Source organism: Pyrgilauda ruficollis, unplaced genomic scaffold (assembly GCF_017590135.1).
Source record: "Pyrgilauda ruficollis isolate IOZ18807 unplaced genomic scaffold, ASM1759013v1 scaffold72, whole genome shotgun sequence".
NCBI lineage: Eukaryota > Metazoa > Chordata > Aves > Passeriformes > Passeridae > Pyrgilauda > Pyrgilauda ruficollis.
Window position 1 is genome coordinate 933,788 of NW_024529044.1, and position 22,047 is coordinate 955,834.

General features: G+C 53.3%; 1 protein-coding gene across 1 annotated transcript in view; it reads left to right on the top strand.

Moving 5' to 3' along the window:
- Positions 1-22,047, top strand: part of SLC39A11 (solute carrier family 39 member 11) — a 70,768-nt gene that overhangs the window by 28,489 nt on the left and 20,232 nt on the right. Inside the window, exons 6-7 of the mRNA XM_041485841.1 lie at positions 11,352-11,522; positions 21,700-21,769. Coding sequence (XP_041341775.1) covers positions 11,352-11,522; positions 21,700-21,769 — 241 coding nt within the window. The remainder of the gene's footprint in view (positions 1-11,351; positions 11,523-21,699; positions 21,770-22,047) is intronic.

Consider the following 22,047-nt stretch of genomic DNA (forward strand, 5'->3'; position numbering starts at 1 on the left):
ATGTGTGGCAGCAGATGGTGTGAATGCCTGAAAGTCGGCCTGAATTGCCAATTAAGTGTAATTAAAACGGGGCTTATTTATTTGTTTGGCTGCCAAGGGGCTGGGCCCTGGTGCCTTCCCTGCTCCCAGGAGCTGGGAGGGGATTACAGGAGATGCTGGGATTTTAAATTCATCCTGGAAAAGGTTGTGGGGCTTTTTCCAGTCAGGATCCCTCTCCGGGGTGGGAATGGGGGCAGTTCCTGGAGTCCCATTCTGGGAAGAGGCACTTTGGGGGATTATTTTGGTTTTATTTGAAATGGGGCTCAGAGCAACCTGGGACAGGGAAAAATCCCCTGCCCGTGGCTGTGGGGTGGAGTGGGATGAGCTTAAAGGTCTCTTCCAGCCCATCCCATGATTCCATCCTTCCCAGGTGCATCTCAGCAGCTTTCCCTGGGCAGTGAGGTGGCTCAGGGGTATTGGCTGTGCCCTGGCTGCCAAATCCCTGCACAATCTCCATCCTTTCCTGCTCCCTGCCAGTGTTTTCCTGGAGTGGGGTTGTGAGACACATCCACGTGCCCTGTGCAGGGGGCAGAGGGGCAGCAGGGCAGCCTGGGGTGCTGAGTGTGAGGGTTTTCCCATGGGAAGGCAGCTGAAGGCAGTTTGGAGTGATCCTTTGTGGGAACACACAGGGAAATGGAACGAGGAGGATTTTTTTTCCATGTGTGCTCCCACCCTGCTCAGCTCCAGCTGAGTCATCCCTGCATTCCCACCTCGGGCTCAGGGACATCCATTTCCTTTGGATTCTGAGGAGGAAAATGAACCCAGCTCCTTCTGCCACACACCCCAGGCATGGTTCAGATCCCTGTTTTTTATGGAATGGATTTTGGGGTGGTGTTTACTGACCTCCCCCAGCTCTGGGGGATTTGGAATTGGTGTGAGGATATGCCTGGGATTTGGGATTTAGGATTGGTGTGAGGATGTGCCTGGGATTTAGGATTTGGGATTTAAAATTGGTGTGGGGATGAGTCTGGGATTTAGGATTTAAAATTGGTGTGAGGATGTGTCTGGGATTTGGGATTTAGAATTGGTGGGAGGATGTGCCTGGGATTTAGGATTTAGAATTGGTGGGAGGATGTGCCTGGGATTTGGGATTTGGGATTTAGGATTGGTGGGAGGATGTGCCTGGGATTTGGGATTTAGGATTGGTGGGAGGATGTGCCTGGGATTTGGGATTTGGGATTTAGGATTGGTGGGAGGATGTGCCTGGGATTTGGGATTGGTGTGAGGATGATGCTGGGCATGGTTTTGTCCCCTCTGTGGGGGCAGATGTTGTCCAAGCCCTGGGAAGTGGCGTGTCCTTCCTGCAGGGCTGGAGTGAGGGAATCCTGCTGGACCACCTGGAGCCACCCTGCATTTCTGGGCTGGAGCCACAGCCTGTTCCTGCTTCTGCCAGAGACAGGAGTTCTCATTTCACAGCTGTTCATCCCAGATCCATAAATCAGAGTTTATGGAAGGAAAAATCCCGTGCCCTGAGCCTGAGCCTTGTCTTCCTTTGGCCACGTCACTCCCTGGCTTTGCCTTTACCCCTAAAATAGGACCATGGAACACTGAGCAGGGCTGGAGAGAGCTGCACTTGGAATAAAACTGGGATCCTGTCAGGAATCCTGGGGAAGTGGCTCCTGCTCAGCCAGCAGGGCTCTCTTCTGTTCCATTTCCCTCCCTGGGGTGTTTTCCTGCTGCAGGTTTTCCCTGCAGTGGGAGATGGGGAATCTCCTGCTCTCCTCCCCGTGGGGTTTGTTGGGATCCAGTCCCTCCGTGGGGACTCAGGGCTGTGGTGGGATCCAGGCTCTCCTGCTCTCTTCCCACCCCACAACCCCTTGAACCCCTGCAGTTCTGGTGGAATTGGATCCCTTGTGGATCAAGGGGGGTTTTGGGTTCCTTCAGGGGGTGTGGTACCACCAGGGTGTCCCACTCCCAATCCCACCCACCTGGATGATGGATTGTGCTCCTGGAAGCAGCCTCAAGCTTTGGTTATTCCTGGAGAACAGGCAAAAATCCAATCTGTTTGTCCCTCCAGAGGGAGCTGGCATTGATTTTGTGAGTCCAAGGGCTGAGAACAAAGGAGCACTTTATTTATTTTCCTCAGAAATCGATTCCTTATTTTATTTTTCCAGCTCTGAGAGGGGCCCCTTTTCCCAAGTGTGTGCCAGCCCCAGCAGCAGTTGGTGCTGCTTCCCTGTGCTGGGTGGGGGATGAGGATGGCAACTCCAGATGTAGATTTACCCCAGAGCACTGGGAGCTGCTGAGCAGCAAATGCAGCCTGGCATTGGAGGAATTCCTTGTAGGAGCTGGCTTGCAAGGAGCTGGTGTGCAAGGAGAAGGAGTTTTGAACTGCCAGAGGGCAGGGATAGGTGGGATATTGGGAAGGAATTCCCGGCTGGGAGGGTGGGGAGGCCTTGGAAAAGAATCCCCAGGGCAGCTGTGGCTGCCCCTGGATCCCTGGAAGTGTCCAAGGCCAGGCTGGAGCAGCCTGGGACAGTGGGAGGTGTCCCTGTGGAACTGGATGGGCTTTGAGGTCCCTTCCCACCCAAACCATTCCATAATTATGGGCACTGCTCCACTGGGCACTCAATCACTGGGCTCTAATGCTTTTTATTAATTTATTTTATTTTAAAAATTAATTTAATTAATGTGCAAGGAGAGTTTTTCCAGCTGAAGGCACCTTGTCCTTTTGGAATGAAGGAGCAGCAGGTGACTGTGTATAGTGGGAATGCCAGGAGGAAAGAAAGAGGAATTATGGAGAGCAAGAACTGAGCTGCTCATCCTGTCCCTGCTTTGGAAGGAAATGGTGAAATCCAAGTGGGAATAACCACAGTTCTGTTCTGGGATCCCAACATCTGGGATGTGTGGCTGCTCCTGGAGCCTGTGCCAACCCCAATTCCTGCTCCCTGGATTTCCAGACTTCAGCTCTCATTACAAAAGACAGGCAGGAGGGAAGGGCACGGGGAAGGTGAGCTGGGAATAACGTGGCAATAAATGGATTAAATCCATGAATGGGGAGAAATGCTGGGCAGGGGGCACAGCTGGGGTGTGTGCAGGTGTTCCTGGGTGCTGGGATGGTGGCAGGAACATTTGGGAATGGCAGGAACATTTGGGAATGGCAGGAGAAGGCTCTGGGGCTGTTCAGGGGGGGCAGCACCAACCCCATCCCCAGCTCTAGTGTTATCATCCCAGCCTGGTGCTGCCTGGTTCCTCAACAGCTCCTGATAAATCCCACTTTCCTTTTCAAGTGCTTATGAGTGGTTTTTCCTGCCTTCCCTCAGAGACTCTCTGAAGAGAGAGGGATCTGTCTGATCCCTCTCCCCTCAGAAGCTGCTCCCTGCCAAGGCTGGGAGACGTGAGCAGGGCTCAGCCCTCGGAAATGAAGTGATTAAATTTACTGGGATGTGTAAAATTCCAGCATCAAATGATTCAGCCAAGCACTTCATCTGCTGGGAGCTCTTTCAGGAGCTCTTGGAAGGAGCAGGAATTGGTTTGCTCAAAGGACCTGGTGCATGTAATGACACCGAGCGTGGTGTTGCTGCTCCTGCCCCAGGAATTAATCCTTAAACACGGAGCTGTGAGGTCAGGGAGGCTTTGGGAATTAGTTCTGTGTGCTGCCAGGAACCAGCAGCACGTCGTGTTGTCACCACGAGCTGTGTCACCCCTGGCACCTGGGTTTGCTCCTTCACTGGGAGCAGCCCTGGTGGCACCATCACCCTGAGATTCTGGGCCTTGCCAGGGAATTTCCCCCACCCACTGGGGACTTTTGGGGTGCTGGAAGCTTCTGGGGCTCTTTTTGGGCTGGATTGGTCCTGGAGTGATATTTGAGAAGGGATCTGGATGTGGGGCTCTGGCTGAGGTTTGAGGAGGAATCTGGAGGTCAAACTCAGTGATTTTTTGTGGTGGGATTTGGGTGTTGTGCTCCAAGTGACATTCAGGAGGAATTTGAGTGTTGGGCTCTCAGTGATGTTTGGGGTGGGATTTGGGGGTAAGACTCTGAGGTTTTTTTGCACCAACAAAACTCTGATGTTTTGAGGAGGAATTTGGGTGTTGGGCTCTGGTTGATGTTTGAGAAGGGGTTTGGGGGTTGAGCTCTGGGTGATGTTTGGGGTGGGATTTGGCTTCAAACTCTAAGTGATGTTTTGAGGAGGAATTTGTGTGTTGGGCTCTGGCTGAGGTTTGAGGAGGAATTTGGGGATCAAACTCTGAGTGATGTTTGTGGTGGGATTTGGGTGTTGAGCTCTGGTTGATATTTGAGAGGGGGTTTGTGTGTTGAGCTCTGAGTGATTTTTTTGTGGTGGGATTTGCTCCAAGTGCCATTCATGAGGAATTTGGGTGTTGAACTCCCTGTGTTTGGTGACTGGGACCCCAGTTTGGTGCAGGAGGGAGCTGATGGGGCCAGGGCTGGTGCTGGCACGGTCCAGGCTGGTGCTCCAGCACCCTCCAGGTTCCAGCCAGACCCCAGGAATGATCCATGGGAACAAGGGGGAGTCAGTGCTGCTGAAGGAAACAGCCTTTTTTGGGAGCTCCTGTGCTGCATGGAGGCTCCAAACAAACCCTGCCTCTCTGTTTATGTTCCTCTGAAAGCCTCAGCACAGGCAGGCACCTCTTTGATCTGCCAAAAATGTTGGAAAATGAGTTTTTTCCGTGTGTGGGGCTGCAGTCACACACCCTGCACAGGGGGGTCCTGGCTGTCCCATTCCCACTCAGTCCCAGGGCTCTGGAGCATGGGAAGCCTGTGCTCTCTGCTCGAGCACCCTGAGCCTTCCTAGCAGTAAATAAAAGCTATTTTTAAAAAGAAATCCTTATTTTGACCATAGTTGGGCAGCTCCAGGGAGCCTCTTTTCCAGCATTTTTGTTGTCTGAGTGTAACCTGAGGACTGGGTTTGCCCAGCTCTGCGTTGGGGATCTCATTCCCAGCTCTGGGGGCTCATTCCCAGCTTTTCCCTGGCAGTTTGGGTTGCAGCTCTGGTGGGATCCCCGTGCCAGAGGTGTGGATCCCAGGACTGCACCTGCCTGGAGCCCGTGGGATGCAGCTCTCCCCGTACCTGTCTGCAGCCATCCCCCAGGACGTGCTGTGCCTAATTACTGGCACTAATTAAAACCTCTTCTGGAGGTGGGAGATAAGAGCAGCAGCGTTTCCTGTGTGGCAGCAGATGCTCCCTAACACCCATCTGCTCCTCGGCTTCCAGGCCCTTCTGTGCTCCCTGGAATTCCTCCTGCAGTGGGAAAAGGAGGAGGAAAACAAGGATGGGGAGGTTTGGAGGAGGAGGTGGCAGCAGGGAATGGCTTTGGCTGCTCAGGGACGCTTGGAGAGCAGTGGCACTGATGGCTCCAGCCACAGGAGCTGCCAGAATTCCTTGGAAAAAGCCTTTAAAAATCAGGGAAAGCTGAGGGAAGGCATGGCTGCCAGTAATCCTTGGAAAAAAAAGCCTTTAAAGCAGGGAAAGTTAAGGGAAGGCATTGAAAGAAGGATTAAAAAGCCTTTAAAGCAGGGAAAGCTGAGGGAAGACACAGGTGGAATTCTTGGGAAAAGCCTTTAAAAAACAGGAAAAGCTGAGGGAAGACTAGGGTGGGATTCTTGGAAAAAACCTTTAAACCAGGGAAAGCTGAGGGAAAACAGGAGTGGAATCATTGAAAAGAGCCTTTAAAACAGGGAAAGCTGAGAGAGGACAAGGGTTGGATTCTTGGAAAAAGCCTTTAAACTGGGGAAAGCAGGGCTGGAATAATTGGAGAAAGCCTTTAAACCAGGGAAATCTGAGGGAAAGCAGAGCTAGAATCATTGGAAAAAGCCTTTAAAACAGAGAAAGCTGAGGGAGGACACGGGTGGGATTCTTGGAAAAAGCCTTTAAACTGGGAAAAGCTGAGTGAAAGCAGGGGTGCAATCTTTGGAAAAAGCCTTTGAAACAGAAAAGCTGAGGGAAAACATGGCTAGAATCCTTGGAAAAACCTTTAAAAAGCAGGGAAATCTGAGGGAAGGCCGGGCTGGAATAATTGGAAAAAGCCTTTAAATCAGGGAAAGCTGAAGGAAAACAGGAGTGGAATCATTGAAAAGAGCCTTTAAACCAAGAAAAGCTGAGGGAAACTCGTCTGGGGTCCTGGGGAAGCAGAGCAGAGCGTGCTGTGCCTTGGTGTGGAACGCTCCTGTGGGGCTCCAGTTCCCAGGGCTCTGGAATTTGATCCAATTTCTCATCTGGGGCTTGCAATGGGCCAAAAAAGCAGGAAAAGGAGAGGCTGGAGAGATGGGTGGGCCCGGGGAAAAGCCTTTCAAAAGCAGGGAAAGCTGCTGAGCTTCCCTCAGCCTTTGGGTGTGGGGGATGCTCCTTCCCGGGGTGATTCCCCTGGGATCCCCATCCAGGGTCTCTGGGGGTCCTGGGGGTGATTCCCCTGGGATCCCCATCCAGGGTCTCTGGGGGTCCTGGGGGTGATTCCCCTGGGATCCCCATCCAGGGTCCCTGGGGGTGATTCCCCTGCCTGGCTCTGAGTTGGAGCCCAGGGGGATGGATGAGTGCCAAGGGACCCATTCCCTCCATCTGCTCCGAGCTAATGGAGCAGCCAGGGTTTGTGGAGAGGAGCTGGGATTGTCTGATGGAGCCTTTGGGAATCTGAGAGATTTTCCAAGTGATTCTGATTTATCTCAGCCTTTGAGGGGGAGGATTTCAGTGCAACTCCTTTGTGTTCCTGGGGAAGGGATGTCAGCTCTTGGCACTGGCATTTTCTTTGGGAAGTTGTTCCTTCTCCCCTTCCCCATGCCCAGACAAGGGTCAGTCCGAGCTGTTAGACTCTCCTGCTTTTCCTGGCACAGCAATAACCCAGAATTCCATCTGCAGGGAATAAGGGATGTTGTGGGGCTTGGAGAGCAGTTTGGAGCAGCTTTTTTGCTGCTCTGCTGCTCCCTCCAGGTGTTACCTGAGCTTGGAGTTGGAATTACACAACAGAAGAACATTTGAGGCTTTTCTGCCTTTCCCATATTCATCAACACCAAATAATATCCAAGATCAGCCAGTGAGCAGCAGTTAATTAGGGATTTTAATAAGTCTGTGGTGCATCCATGCTTGGCACTTCCTCTCCTCCCCTTCTCCCACAGCTGAGAGATGGGAGATGTCAAATCTCAACCGGGGAACCAGCTCAGCCCTTGGAAGTTCAGTTGAAGGAAGAATTCCTGGAGTCCCTAAGCTTGGAGATCTCTCCAGAGCCTCGTTGGAAGGCTTGGATGAGGAAATGGGTGGGGGAAAGGTGGAGGAGCTGGGAATGGTTTTCCTTCCAGCATCTCCAGCCGAGGGCAGCTCCACATTGTCCTCAGTGAGTTTCTTCCAGCCTGGAGAGAGGAGATGCTGGGCTGCTGCCTGGAGAAGGAGCCTGTGCCAGAGGGGACCAGCCCCTCCTGCCCGCCAGGCTTCTGCAGGGGTTTTGGAGCTAAACTGGGACTAAAACTGGTCCTAAACCCCCTCAGAGGGGCTGCATGGGCTCCAAGGCTGTGCCAGGGGGAGTTTGGGCAGCCCCAGAGCCCGGAGCACTCTGAACTCCAGGGCTTAGGAGAGGTTAAAGCCAGGCCTAAGTGGGAGGAGGAGAAAGGCTCTGGAGAGCTCCACGGGTGTGGATTTGGAAGCTGAGGGAGTGCAGGAGCAGCGTTTGGAGCCCAGAGTCAACAGAGCCTCGGTCTGTTTGTGCACCAAAGCTGAGCTCACGGCTAATGCAAACAGTTTTCATTAAGGAATAATCAAAAATAAAAAGCCATTTCACATGCTGATAAGGAGCCAGTCGGTTTTTTCACTTCAGCAGCAGTTTAAGCCACGCTCAAAGCCATTTATCTTTTCTCCAGTGTTGGCTGCAGAGGATATGAAAAATGCAGCAGGCTGCACATATGTAATTAAACTTTTGGCAGAATCTTTGCCCCGCAGCTTTACTAAGAAATTCAATAATGATAAATCGAGTGGAATATCTAAAGGACTTTTTGTGAACAAGATTTAAAATCATGTCTGTGGCACGGAGAGTTATTTGCCACCTAATTGTCTTGGCACGGCTGTGGGAGCAGCCTGTCTGTGGTGTCAGCTCTTCTTTACAGCCCAGCCCTTGTTCTGCTCTTATCTCCTCTCCAATTTGCCATTGAGGCTTTCCTGACTGCCAGCCAAGCCCGTGCTTATCCCTAATGACTGTTTTGTTCCCCCAGCCCCGCGTTTCCAGCTGGGAATGCTCCTGGCTGTCCCGGTCCCTCCCGAGCTGGCAGTGGTGGCATCGCTGCTCTGTAATTATCCTTTCCTTTTTATCCTCTGTTCCAGCAGCACTTGGAAGTCGAGCTCATCCCTTGAGCCGGCTCTGTGTGTGACACTCCTCTGAAAACGATGCCGGGATTGTCTCCCTGCTTTTGGTGCTGCTGCCTTTATCCCTGGCTCATCCAGGGATTGTTTAGGGGAGAGGTGATTTTGTGTTCAAACCGTCCTTCCAAGCCCCTCCTCAGCGCTTCCCTTGGAAAAGCTGCACCAATTCTTTTCCATTCCCACAGGTTTTCCCTGTTTTCCTCACCCCTGCGGCATCCCCCCCTATCCTTTTCACCACTGGTCTTGGAGGGGCTTCAGATCTCCTTGGAAAAGGCAATTTTTTATTATTTTTCCCCCAACAGGACCAAGCAGACTAATTAAAAATAATATGTAAAATATAAAACAATCATTAACGAGGTGTCTGATAGAAGTGAGCTGGGACTGAGCTCCCGAGGAGGTGGCAGTGAAGTGACAGAGCTGGGCTGGGCTTTTGCTTTTGTTGGTTGGCTTCAAACTGAAAGGAAGGAGGATTGGATGGGATATTGGGAAGGAATTCCTGGCTGGGAGGGTGGGGAGGCCCTGGAAAAGAATTCCCAGGGCAGCTGTGGCTGCCCCTGGATCCCTGGAAGTGTCCAAGGCCAGGCTGGAGCAGCCTGGGACAGTGGGAGGTGTCCCTGTGGAACTAGATGGCTTTGAGGTCCCTTCCCACCCAAACCATTCCATAATTATGGGCACTTCCATCTCTGCTTAAACCTCTGGGATTTAATGCTTTTATTAATTTATTTTTAAACTAATTTAATTAATGTGCAAGGAGAGTTTTTCCAGCTGAAGGCACCTTGTCCTTTTGGAATGAAAGGAGCAGCAGGTGACTGTGGATAGTGGGAATGCCAGGAGGAAAGAAAGAGGAATTATGGAGAGCAAGAACTGAGCTGCTCATCCTGTCCCTGTGGCAGGGGTGACACTGGGTGAGCTTTAAGGTCCCTTCCCCCCAAACCATTCCATGATTCTCTGGAAATCTGCCCTGGCTGCTGTGGTGTTTTATGGAACACTTGCAGCTTTCTGGGGTTTTGTCACTTCTGGTCTGCCCAGCATCCCTTTCTCCCCTCCCTGGGAAGCCTGGGGTGCCCCAGGGGGGTTCCTGCCCCTCTGCATCCCCACTCCACCTGCTGTCCATGGCAGCTGCAGCTCCCCAGGGCTTTGGTGACCCCACAGCCATGTTCTGTGGGTCAGCCTGGGCACGGCAGCTCGGGATGGGGCTGTTTGTGGGGACAGGGGACACGTGCCAAGCAATTAATGAAGCCAGAGCTGTGCCAGGAGCGGGGAATTTGATCCCGAGGTGGCACAGCCTTGGCTGCCCCTCTGCCAGGGCTCCCCGTGCCAGCATTCCCACAGAGCCTTGGCCAGGCTGCTCCCTGGGATCTGTTTGTCCTTGTCATGCTTCAAACAAAATATTTATCCATGTCCCCGTGGGCTGGAGCAGAGCTGAGGCTCTGCCACCAAATGTCACAGCCGGGGCTGGCGTTTGGGGACAGCCGGCTCCGTGAGGCCGGTGACAAGGACAATATTTGCCTGGGCAGCATCTTGCTGTGTTTGCAGAGTGATGGTGACAGTGGCTCTGTGCTGGGGCCAGCCAGGGGTGCTGCTGTCACCTGTGACACCAGGGAATGCAGCTGCTGCTGCCCAGGGGGAGGTGTGGCTCTCACCTGCTTTGTGGCACCAAAAATCCAGGGGATGTGGCCTCAGCTGTGCCCAGGGAGGCTCAGGCTGGAATTTCCTCCTGGGAAAGGTGGGCAGGTGATGGAAGGGGAAGGAAGGGGCTGCTCAGGGAGGTGTCACCACCCTGGAAGTGGCCGAGGAATGACTCAGTGCTCTGGGGACAAGGTGGGTTGGACTCGATGATCCTGGAGGTCTTTTCCAGGCTGGATGATTCTGTGAGAATTCCAGGCTGGATGATTCTGTGAGAATTCCAAGCTGGATGGTTCTGTGAAAACACCTTCAGTCTTGCTTGTGTTCCCTGTGTTGCTGTTTTGGGAAGCCTGCAGGTGTCTGGTTTTGTGCCACAGCTGGCATGATGAGCAGTGTTGTGACACCTCTGCCTTCCCAAGGTGACATCCCTGGATTTGCAGCAGCCCCGTGGTGCTTAGGTCCTTCATTGGCTCTGGAATCACACACTGGGATGTGTGCTGTGCCAGGGCAGCACTGGCATCCCATCAGAATCATTTCAGACAGCTCCCTGCACTGCCCAGTCAAACAACCTTGGAGCTGGGGGCTCAAGGAGCAGGAGGGAGAATTTGATAATTCCAGAGAGGGAGAATTACAGTGTCTGAGTGTCAAATCTTGGACTGGAAGCCGTGGCTGGGGGAGGCTGAGGAAGCTGAGCTCCTCATTCCTTGCCCTGGTCGTGCTGAAGGTGCTGGGTGGGCTTTGCCTGGATCCTTCCACCCCTCCCAGCCTGGATTTGGGCTCAGGTTTTTGGGGTTTGGTTCCAAAGAACTGATTGGAAGAGAGCTGAGAGCACCAGTCCTGCTGGGAGCAGAGGTTTGGGAGAGCCTGGTGTTACCCAGGGATCCAAAGGACAAATGTTTTTGGTAGTGGAAGAAATAATGGTGAAAAGCAGCTGTTTTGGGAGGGAAATCCAAAGGAAGTTTTGGGGGTTTTCCTTCATCAGCAAAGGCAATGGAACTGCAGCCCTGCCAGGTTTTGGATGGGGCAAGGTCTCATGTGGGGCTCAGCAGCTCTGCCCCCATCATCCTCATCACCCTCATCCTCCTCATCAGCCCCAGAGCTTGGCCCAGCCAGGCTGGAGCTCTGCTGGGTGGGACCAGGAGCAGATCCCTGGAGGAGGAGCAGGAGGAGGCAGAATCTTGGGGTCTCCCTGAGCTCTGCAGTGTGGGGAACCCCCTGCTCTGGTTGGTTTTATTCCTTTTCTTTTCTTTTTCCTTCTGGGAAGGGGGGCAGGAGCTGCCCAGCTGTGCCCACCATGGCTGACCCTGGTGTTTCCTGCCCCCTCCTCAGCTCACCCAGGTGTTTTCTGCCCCCTCCTCAGCTGACCCTGGTGTTTTCTGTCCCCAGACAAGGCTGAGAATGGGGAGCCCTACCAGAGGAGGAGAGGAGCAGGGCCCCCTGTGCCCGAGGGCCCCCCAGCATTCCTGGCACCCCAGGATGGAGCCCCCCTGGCCAGGAGCAGCAGCTGGAGGAGGATTTTGCTGATGATCCTGGCTATCACCATCCACAACATCCCAGGTGAGCCCATCCCTGCCCCCAGGCAGCTCATCCCGTGCAGATCCCAGCTCCCCTGCCATCCCTGTCCCCCTGGCAGATGGCACTCGCTGAGTGGGCGCCTTTGGCCAGGATCCCGTGCCAGATTTGGTGGGGCTGAGCCACGTGAGGCCTTGGCAGCAGCAGAACCCGTGGGGAGGGGGCTGGGGGGAGCCTGGAGCAGCTGCAGCCTGCCTGGTGCCAGCCCAGCGTGGGTGGGAACTGTGACTCCCAAGGGTGGGGGGGGAGAGGTGACAAACCCTGCTCCCTTCAGCCTCTCTGGGAGGAGAGGCTGCACTTGGGGTTCATTTCCTCAGGCACAGGTGGATTGGGAAGGTGACAAACCCTGCTCCCTTCAGCCTCTCTGTGTGATCAGACTGCAGGAGAAGCTGCACTTGGGGGTTATTTCCTCAGGTTGGGAAAAGTGACAAGCCCTGCTCCTTTTACCCTCTCTCTGTGTGATCAATCTCTGCAGGAGAGGCTGCAGTTGGGGTTTATTTCCTCAGGCAAAGGTGGATTGGGAAAGGTGACAAACCCTGCTCCCCTTTAGCCTGTGTGATCAGTCTCTGCAGGAGAAGCTGCACTTGGGGTTTATTTCCTCAGGCAAAGATGGATGAGGAAAGGTGACAAACCCTGCTCCTTTTACCCTCTCTCTGTGTGATCAGTCTGCAGGAGAATCTGGAGCTGGGGTTTATTTCCTCAGGTTGGGAAAAGTGACAAACCCTGCTGCCTTTAGCCTCTCTGTGTGATCAGTCTCTGCAGGAGAGGCTGCACTTGGGATTCATTTCCTCAGTCACAGGTGGATTGGGAAGGGTGACAAACCCTGCTCCCTTCAGCCTCTCTGTGTGATCAGACTCTGCAGGAGAAGCTGCACTTGGGGTTCATTTCCTCAGGCAAGGCATGGATTTGGATAATGGGTGGGAAATTGTGGAGCTCTGCAGGTCCTGGAGGGCTGAGTCCTGCCAGGCTGGGCTTTGTGCGGCTGACAGAGGAGCTCAAAGGATGAGGAGATCAGTTTGGGATGTTCAGCTGCTTTGCAATTCCTGGGGATGTTGGAAGTAAAATAAGGCAGCCTTTTCCAGGGCTTTTCTCCTGGTTTCTTCTCCCTCCCTCCTCCTCCTCTTCTTCCCTCACTTTTCCTTTCTCCCTTCTCTGCTCTGGGCCTGGCTCAGGCTGGGTAGGTGCAGGGAAAAGCTTCTGGACCTGTAAATTTGGGAAGGAACCATGAAGGTTTTGGGAAGAGCGACGTTTCATTGGTATTGGCGGTGTGGAGCTGCTGGGCTCGGGGCTCCCTTGTTCCCTCACGTGTCATTTTGTGCCTGGTGACTTTGAGAGTGACTTTAACCAGTGCCAGGACACCCGTCCTCAATCCCACCAGGGATGTCCTGTGTGTAATTCCCTGGCAGTGACAGAATCCAAGGGAACACACACAGAGCTCCTGGCTGTTCCCTCCTCCAGCCCTTCCAGCCTCCTGCTGCTCCTGGACTGGGAATTTCCTCCTTCCAGCTGGCTGTGGGCACCTTTGGGTGCTCCTGGTGCCCCCTGGCTTATCCTGATAAGGAGCTGGGAGTTAATGATTTGCTGCTCTTCTTGCATCACCAGCACGAGCTGTTCCTGGGCATTAACATGCTCCAGTTTGTCAGCAGCAGCAAAACATTTCTCCCTCCTCATGCTTCTTTTTTTAATTAATTCCAGGGGGATAATTTGGGTGCTGTAGTTCAGCTCCAGGTGGTGCTGGGAGAGGAAGGTGAGGAGGGAGCTTTAAATGAGCCACACACTCCGAGAAAAAAGGAGAAATGTCTGCAGTGAGTGAAGTGGAATTGGATTTCATCCCTCAAAGGAAGTGTCAGGAGTGAAGAGGCAGGTGGCACCTCCCTGATTCCTGCCAAAGGAGAAAGTTCTGCAGAGGGTGACCAAAGTGTCACCCGTGGCAGGAGCTTGGTGCTGACATGGCCCTGAGACACTGAGCTGCTCCTCCAGGAGCACAAAGCCACCCCTCAGTGGTGACAGAGGCTTTCAAACTCTCCCTTGCATCTTCAAGGCCACAACACCAAAGCTTCACGCCCAGGGAGGGTGGGAATGGGGCTCAGGCCCTGCTGGGCTCAGCTCAGTGCTGGCCCTGTCCCTGCTGAGCTCCAGCCCCCAAATTCCCTCCTGCTCTCCCCCAGTGCCTTTCCAGCAGTGCTGGTGACACTGGGGCCACTCAGCAAAGCCAAAGCCCTGCCCCACACCCTCCTCTCCCTGGGGGTTTGTCCAAAGTCACCCTCCCAAATCAGAGGCTGGAGCTGAGCCCTGGTGCTGCAGAGCCCTTCCCACAGGGCACAGAGAAATAATTCAGGCTGGGGATAAATAATTCAGGCTGTGATGCAATCAGGTGAGCAGCAGTTTGGGGCTCTGAATTCCTTCTGCTCTCCCAGAGGAAGCAGCAGCAGTGCCTGCTGCAGGCAGGGTTTGGAAAAACAGGAATCTCTGCCTCAGTTAGCAGCCCTGCCAGAGGAAAGGCTGGCACGGGTGTGAATGAAGTGAAATTTAATTGAAATTAGCACGGGGAGCACTCCTGGTGCTGGGGAGGGTGGATGGTGCTGAGCTGGGAGGTGCTGGGGGTGCTCCAGCCCTGGGAACATCATTCCCTGCTCCTCAGGAAGTCCTGGAATGGTTTGGGTGGGAAAGGACCTCAGAGCTCATCCAGTGCCACCCCTGCCATGGGCAGGGACACCTCCCACTGTCCCTGGGTGCCCTGGACACCTGCAGGGATGGAGCAGCCACAGCTGCTCTGGGAAATCCCTCCCAGGGCCTCCCCAGCCTCACAGGGAACAATTGATTCCTAACATTTCATGGAAATCTTCCCTCTTTCCCTTTCCAACCATTCCCCCTTGTCCTATCACGAGCTGCCTGTGTAAAAAGCCACTCTCCATCTTTTATACAAGCTCTTCTAAGGAAAACCAGCTTTTATGAGTGCTTCAGAAGTGCTGAAAGGGCTCCATGGGCTCTCTCCAGAGCCTGCTCTTCTCCAGCTCCCTCTGGAGCAGCTCCCGGCTCTGGTGCTCCCTCTGCCTCCCCGGGAGCTCTCTGCACTCCCACCGAGGTCATTCCCGAGGGTTTCCTGTCCGTCCTGTGCTCCACATCCCTGGGAGGGATCCCCGCTCACCCTGCTGGGGCTCTGAGCTGCCCCTGCCGGGCTGGAGCTGCTCTGAACCCTCCCTCCCCAAACTCTGCCTCAGTTTCCCCTGCCTGCTGTGCCAAGCTCCATCCCTGTTCTCCTCCCGTGCTGCTGGGGGATGAGCTCCCTTTTTATTGCCAGCAGGGAATGTTTTGGGCACTTGGAGCCTCTTTTGGGGCTGGGCTGGCTGGGCCTGGCAGTGCCTGTGTCTCTGTTGCAGCTCCTTGTGCAGGGGAGGGGATGGAACCCCCAGCCCAGGCTGCCACAGTCCCTGAGTGTTTGGAGGAAAGGTTGGATCATTTCTTCCAAAGCTAGGAATGCCAATGGAAAGGATAAATTGATCATGACAGGAGATGCCAAACTGCAGACTCTTGCTGCTAATTAATATTCATATATGCCAGCTTTTGCAGAACATTAATTATGTATTTAATCAAGCCCTGTTTATTCTGGTTTAGCTTTGTACCTTGGGTGGCTGTTAGGCTGAAGACTTCAGATTAATTAAAATGTTACTGCTGTATCACAAATAACAATTAGAGAGGTGTGAGCTCAACAGCCTTCCCTTTGTGCTGGGGAGGGGAGGGCAGGGGAGGGACCCAGGGCCACCAGGGCTGGACCCTGGGGGGCTCCTGGGGGCTCTGCCCTGCTCCCAGCTCTGCTGCCTGGCTTCCGGCTGCTGCAGGAGAGGCCCAAGACCTCCTGCCCATCCTGCTGCCACCTCCCTGCTGCCACCTCCGTGCTGCCACCTCCAGGTGTGACCCCAGGGCAGGGGGACAGAGGGGAGGCTGCCCCAGGGCTGGAAATGTCACCCTGATTTCAGCCTGGGCCCTGAGCTCTGTGGGAGCATCTCTGGGGACAGCCTGGGAGGGACAGCTGGACCTGGCTGCTGGGTTTTTTTTATGGTTTCTCCCAGTTTAGGCAGTTCAGTGTCCCTGCTGTGTCACCTGCCTGGAGCAGCGCTCTGGGCTGGGGAAGGTCAGAGGAAAATTCCATTGGACTCGTCTGTGACGCTGATTTTAGCTGGTGCTGGAAATGCTCACTGGTGCATTTTGGCTTGCCAGGAGGCAGGAACAGAGGGGGAAAATGTTGTGAAATAAGGGAAGTGGGAATCTAGTGGAAAAGTGTGAAAATAGTTACACAAAGGAAGCAGGATCCTAGTGAAAAAGAGGGAAAATGGGAAAATAGTGACACAAAGGAAGCAGGATCCTAGTGAAAAAGAGGGAAAATGGGAAAATAAAATCAGGTAGGCAGAAGCATGGTGAAAAAGAGGGAAAACAGTGAAACCAGGGATGCTGAACATTCCACAGGAGGAACATTCCACACTCCTCCAGCTTCCAGGAGCTTCCATGGCAAGCCCCAAGTGAGGGACACAGAGCTGGGCTGGGCTGGGCTGGGCACCTTCTCCTCAGACAGGTGAGGATGCAGGTGAGGGATGCAGGTGAGGATGCAGGTGTTGGTGTTGTCCAAAACTGCAGGAATCTTCCCACCAGTGAGGAGGGAGCTCCTCAGAGGGGTTTGTACCTGATCCATGGAGTTTTTATCTGATCCATGGGGTTTGTACCTGATCCATGGAGTTTTTATCTGACCCATGGGGTTTGTACCTCACCCATGGGGTTTGTACCTCACCCTTGGGGTTTGTAGCTCATCTGTGGGGTTTGTACCTGACCCTTGGGGTTTCACACCTTCCAGGAGAGCTCCCTCAGTGCTGCTGGTTGAATCCCTGCTCTTCCCAGCTGCAATTCTGGATGCTGCAGCTTTTTAAATCTCAAAGCAGCCCCACAAGGGTCAGGCAGAGCCTGACCTGTGCCAAGAGCTGCTCCTTGCCGAGGTGGAGCAGCTCCTGGCTGAAGGTGGGGCTGGGGGTGACGGGAGGGGTCTGTGGAGCAGATCTTGGGCTGAAGATGGGGTTAGGGGTGAAGGTGGGTCTGGGCTGAAGGGAGGGGCTGTGGAGCAGCTCCTGGGCTGAAGGGAGGGGGCTGTGCACGGCAGAGGCTCCGTGCTGTGCTGGCAGATTGGAGTTCCTGGGAAGGGAGGTGATTTCCAGGCTGCTTGCTTTGTCATTAGCAAAAATTGATTGGATTCCCCCTCCCGGGACAGGGCTCAGCCTCCCGAGGGAAGGACAATGAGTGCCAGATTGCATCTCAATTATGAGCAGCTCTGATTATTGATATGAATATTCTCCCAGCTCCATTCAAAGGCTGGGAACATTCATTTGGAATGATGATGTTTTTTGGTTTTTTTCGTGGGGCTGTTGAAATTGAGGCTGTTTTCCAATTGTTGACTTTAATGAGGATTTGGGAACCTGCTGGGGCTCAGCAGGGTGTGAGAACAGGAGCCAGGTTGGCTGCACCCATTAATCTGTGCCTCGTCTGGGTGATGCCTCTTCCTGGAATTCCAGCATCCCTCCTGCCCTGCCTGCTCCTGCCTCTTCCTGGGCACCTGGAGCAGCCCCAGTCCTACTGGAAAGGTCATTTTTAGCGAGGAAAAGGAGGAAAAGGCTTCCCTGCAGCCTTGCATCCCCAGGAAGATGCAGGTAAGGGATGCTGCTGCTGCAGGGAGAGGTGGGGCAGCAATTCCATGGAACTGCAGGGAGTGGAGCAGCCTGCTGGCCCGGGCTACCTCAGGGATGGGAAGATGCACACTGGAACAGCCCTGAGTTTTTCCCAGCGTTTCTGCTCTGGAGAGAAAATCCAGCTGGGATTGGTCCCCGGGGCTGCTGCCCCTGGCAGCTCCGGGGGAATTCCAGAGGGAGCCAGGGATGGGGAGGAGGGGATAGAGGGGATGGAGGCAGAGCCGGGAGCTCCATCCAGAACGTTCCACGGCACTGCAGGAGCTGGGAGAGGTCCCCTTGAGCTGTGATTAATGGCCCGGTAATTGTCACCTCGTTAATTGTCACCTCCCCAGCAGGGCTGGGACATTTCCATCTCCTGTGGAGGGAAAGCCTCGCTGGAGTCCTTGGGATAACCTGCAGGGAGGGAGAGGGACATGGGGGACATCCCCAGGGGTGGGGGACATCCCCAGGTGACATCCCCAGCCATGTGGAAGGCCCAGGTGATTCCCAGGTGACATCCCCAGGTGTGGGTGGCATCTCCAGCCATGTGGGATGCCCGCAGGTGAAGGACCCAGTGACATCCCCAGCCATGGCTGCTGCTCTCAGTGAGGGACACAAGTGGCATCCCCAGGGCTCAGGTGACATTCCCAGGTCAGAGATGAAGGTGCCATCCCCAGGTTTGGGTGATGCCCTCAGGTGAAGGACACAGGTGGCATTTTTTGGTGAAGGATGTGGGTGATGTCCCCACCTGTGGGTGCTGCTCTCAGTGAGGGACACAGGTGACATCCCCAGGGCTCAGGTGACATCCCCAGCCGAGGCTGCTGCTCTCAGGCTGTGTTTGGCTCCCCCTGCAGCTGGAGGCTCTGCAGTGGGAGCAGCTGAAGGAAATTCCATGTTTTCCAGGGTGGGGATTTTTTCCTCAGGCTGGTAAGGCGGGGACAGGGGGGTCTCTGATGTCCCCTTGTCACCAGCTCGTCTGTCATCAACTCATTTGGAGGCAGCCAGTGCTGCACTGAAAACACCTCGGTGTTTTGTCAGCAGCAGCAGCCACCAAGGTGACAAAAGGCAATTAAATCCAGGATTTTCACCAGCTGGAATGAAATATCCCACTGAAATATGCATGTGGGAGCTGCTTCCCTGCCTTGTCCCCATCGGATCTCCGCTCTGTCACATTAAACCTCGCTGAGCAGTGGCCTGAGAAAGCATTGATGTGCTGGGAATGAAACTTTAAATATCTCTGATGGATTCAGGTGCTGTGGGGTCAGGAGAGCTCAATCCCAGCAGGGCCAGGCCCTGCTTTTAGCTCAGTTCTGCTTTGGTAATGTGGGAAAACGTTTTCTGCTTCCAGCATTTCCAGCATGGAGGAGTTTTGGGATGTTGGGCAGTTGCTTTAATTCTTAAAAATCACATGGAATCCTATAAAATCAGGTGGAGTTCTTTAAAATCAGATGTAATTATATAAAATCAGGTGGAATTCCTTATGCAGGGATGGGAGTGGCTGGACAACCATCCTGCTGCCACCTCCCTGCTGCCACCTCCGTTAAAATCAGATGTAATTATATAAAATCAGGTGGAATTCTATAAAATCAGGTGGAGTTCTTTCAAATCAGGTGGAATTCTCTAAAATCAGGTGGATTTCTATAAAATCAGGTGGAGGTTGAGTTGTCAGCTCCGTTAGCTGCTGCAGCTCCATGGAATTGAACTGAGGATTGAAATGAGGATTTGCTTTTGTGGGAGGAAGAGAAGAAAGAAAAGGATGGCCTGGCTCCTGAGGGGGTTAAACCAGGATTAGGAATGAGCAGGATTGCCTCCTGCCTCCCAAATTCCACCTGAATGCCCACAAACCCTCAGGTGGAGGGGAACCTACAAGCCTGGAGAATGCCTGGAATCTGCTAATCCTCCAGCAATAATGACAAAATGATGTTTCCTGGAGGGCCCTGGGCTTCGGTCTGCAGGGAAAAAGCTCTGAGTGGCAGTGCTTAAACTCTTGGAGAAATCCAAACCTCATTATGGCAAGATTAATTTCCCACTAGGAGCTGAGCAGCTCTTCCAAGAGCAGGATGAATAATGGATGAGACCTTGGCAGCTGGAGAAGCTTCCCTCTCGCTGTGCTGAGGCAGAGAACCAGCCCCAGAGCCCCTCTGGGAGGGGACAGGGACACCCCCAGCCCTGGCAGCACCTGGGGGGTCCCTGTGCTGTGGGATGGGCAGATCCTGCAGGATTTGGGATCACTGAGCAGGATTTGGGAACTGTGGTGCTGTGGGATGTGCAGATCCTGCAGGATTTGGGATCTCTTTGTGCTGTGGGATGTGCAGGTCCTGCAGCATTTGGGATCACTGAGCAGGATTTGGGAAGTGTTGGTGCTGTGGAATGTGCAGATCCTGCAGGATTTGGGATCACTGAGCAGGATTTGGGAACTGTGGTGCTGTGGGATGTGCAGATCCTGCAGGATTTGGGATCTCTTTGTGCTGTGGGATGTGCAGGTCCTGCAGGATTTGGGAACTGTTGGTGCTCTGTTCCCTCACAGGGATGGATCTTTTGGGATGAGCTCCCTGTGCTGGTACCCTCAGTCCTGCTCCTGCAAAGGGGCTTTTTAGCATCTCAAATTCTCCTTTCCTCACCAAAAAAAAAAGGCATTTCTGTTCCTCACACACCATTTGGAATGGGAATTACTAAAAAAGGGCTTTTCCCTTTGAATTCTGCCCCCTGGCTGAGGGATCTCTGGGAGGAGCAGTGCCAGGGCTGGTTTCGTGGGCAGAAAATTCCATTTTTATTCTATTTTTGTGCCCCAGTTCTGCTGAGCCCCCCGGGCACCCCCACCCTGCAGGGCTCAGCAGAGCTGTGTCCCAGCTGGGTGAGCTGGGGACAGTGGGGACACTTGGTGACCTCCGGGTGTGGCACATGCCAATTTTTTGGGGGGTTTTGGGCCAATTTTTGGGGGATTTTGGGCCAATTTTTTTTTTTTTTGATTTTTGGGATCTCCTCACCCTGTTTCAGGGCTGGTTCTGCTCTGGTTTCCCCCTGTCCGTGGCTCCAGGCTCTGAGGAGCTGCCAAGTGTTGAGTTGAGGCTCAGGGATGGCAATGTTTGGTTATCCCGGGGAGTGCTGCTGCTTTTCCTGCTGTTTCCAAGGCAACTGGGAACTCTCAGGGCCACAAACACGAACAGGGTGCCCTTCCCACCTGCTGAAGGCTCACCTGAGCCCCTCCAGTTTTGGTTCTGTCCTCTGAACATTCCCCCCACCCCCTGGGAGGGGAGCGAGGCCACCAGGCTGCAAAAAACGCCAAAAGTGGGGTTTTTAAGCCCCAAAAATGGGGATTTAAAACCTCAAAAATGGGGATTTAAAACCTCAGTAATGGGGATTTTATACCTCAATAATGGGGATTTAAAACCTCAAAAATGGGGATTTAAAACCTCAAAAATGGGGATTTTGAAGCCCCAAAAATGGGGATTTTGAAGCCCCAAAAATGGGGATTTAAAACCCAAAATGGGGATTTCAATGCCCCGAAATGGGGATTTTATACCTCAAAAATGGGGATTTAAAACCTCAGTAATGGGGATTTTATACCTCAATAATGGGGATTTAAAACCTCAAAAATGGGGATTTAAAACCTCAAAAATGGGGATTTTGAAGCCCCAAAAATGGGGATTTTGAAGCCCCAAAAATGGGGATTTAAAACCCAAAATTGGGATTTCAATGCCCCAAAATGGGGATTTTATACCTCAAAAATGGGGATTTTATACCTCAAAGATGGGGATTTTGTACCTCAAAAATTGGGATTTTATACCCCAAAAATGGATATTTTAAACCAAGGGGGAAAAAAATACCGAGACTTTGATGCTTTCTGAAAATCAGTTTTTTGTTTTTTGTTTTTTTTTTCTGGGAAGGCTTTTCAGCTGTTTTCCTTGGGGTTTATGGGATAAACTGTATTTAAAATGATGGGATTAGCTGTAATATACAATATTACAGCTAATATACAATATACAATAATCTGCAAGGCAGGAATTTTCTCCTGGAATTTGGGTTTCCTCATGCTTTGGAGCCTGTCCCTACAGGTGTTGTGTGGTTTTGGGGCACAGAGGGAGGGCAGGGGCCACTGCTGGGAGCTGATCCTGGTTTATTCCAGCTCCTGGGGGATTCCTGGGAGAAGCTGGGCTTTGTTCTTCTGGAACCCACCAAGCTTTTGGTGCTTTTGGTGCTTCCAAAAAGCTTTTGAGCCTTCTGGAGCAGCTTTGCTGTTTGGCACTGCTTGGCTCCTTGGTGAAATCCCATTCCAGCTGCTGGGGATTGGGATCTTTCTCCTTCTTTACTCATCAATCCAGAACCTCTCCCCGTGCTGGAGAACAGCTTGGGTCATGGTGGATGGAATTGTGGATTCCAAGGAGCAGGATCCCCCTGGGCTGGGCACAGGGCTGCACCTTCCTGGTCCTTACTGGTTTTTCCCTGCTTTCCAGAGGGCCTGGCAGTGGGAGTTGGCTTCGGGGCCGTTGGGAAATCCGACTCTGCCACATTCCAAAGTGCCAGGTAAGACCTGATCCTGCTTTTTGTGTGTTCCTTTGCCTCTTGGAGCTTGGCTGGCCCACCTTGGCCCGGGCTGGGGGTTGGGGATCCGTGGGTTGATGGAACCTGCCTGGAAGAACAAGGGTGGCAAAGGAGTGGGAACAATCCCTGGTGCTGCTGCATTTTCCTCACTCTGCGCTGGCAGATGTGAGAAAAGGTTTCTGGTGCTGATGGTCCCTCAGTGGCTCCGTGGTTTTGCCTCTCTGGGATCACTGGAGCTGGGGAGAGGCAGCTGAGTGTCC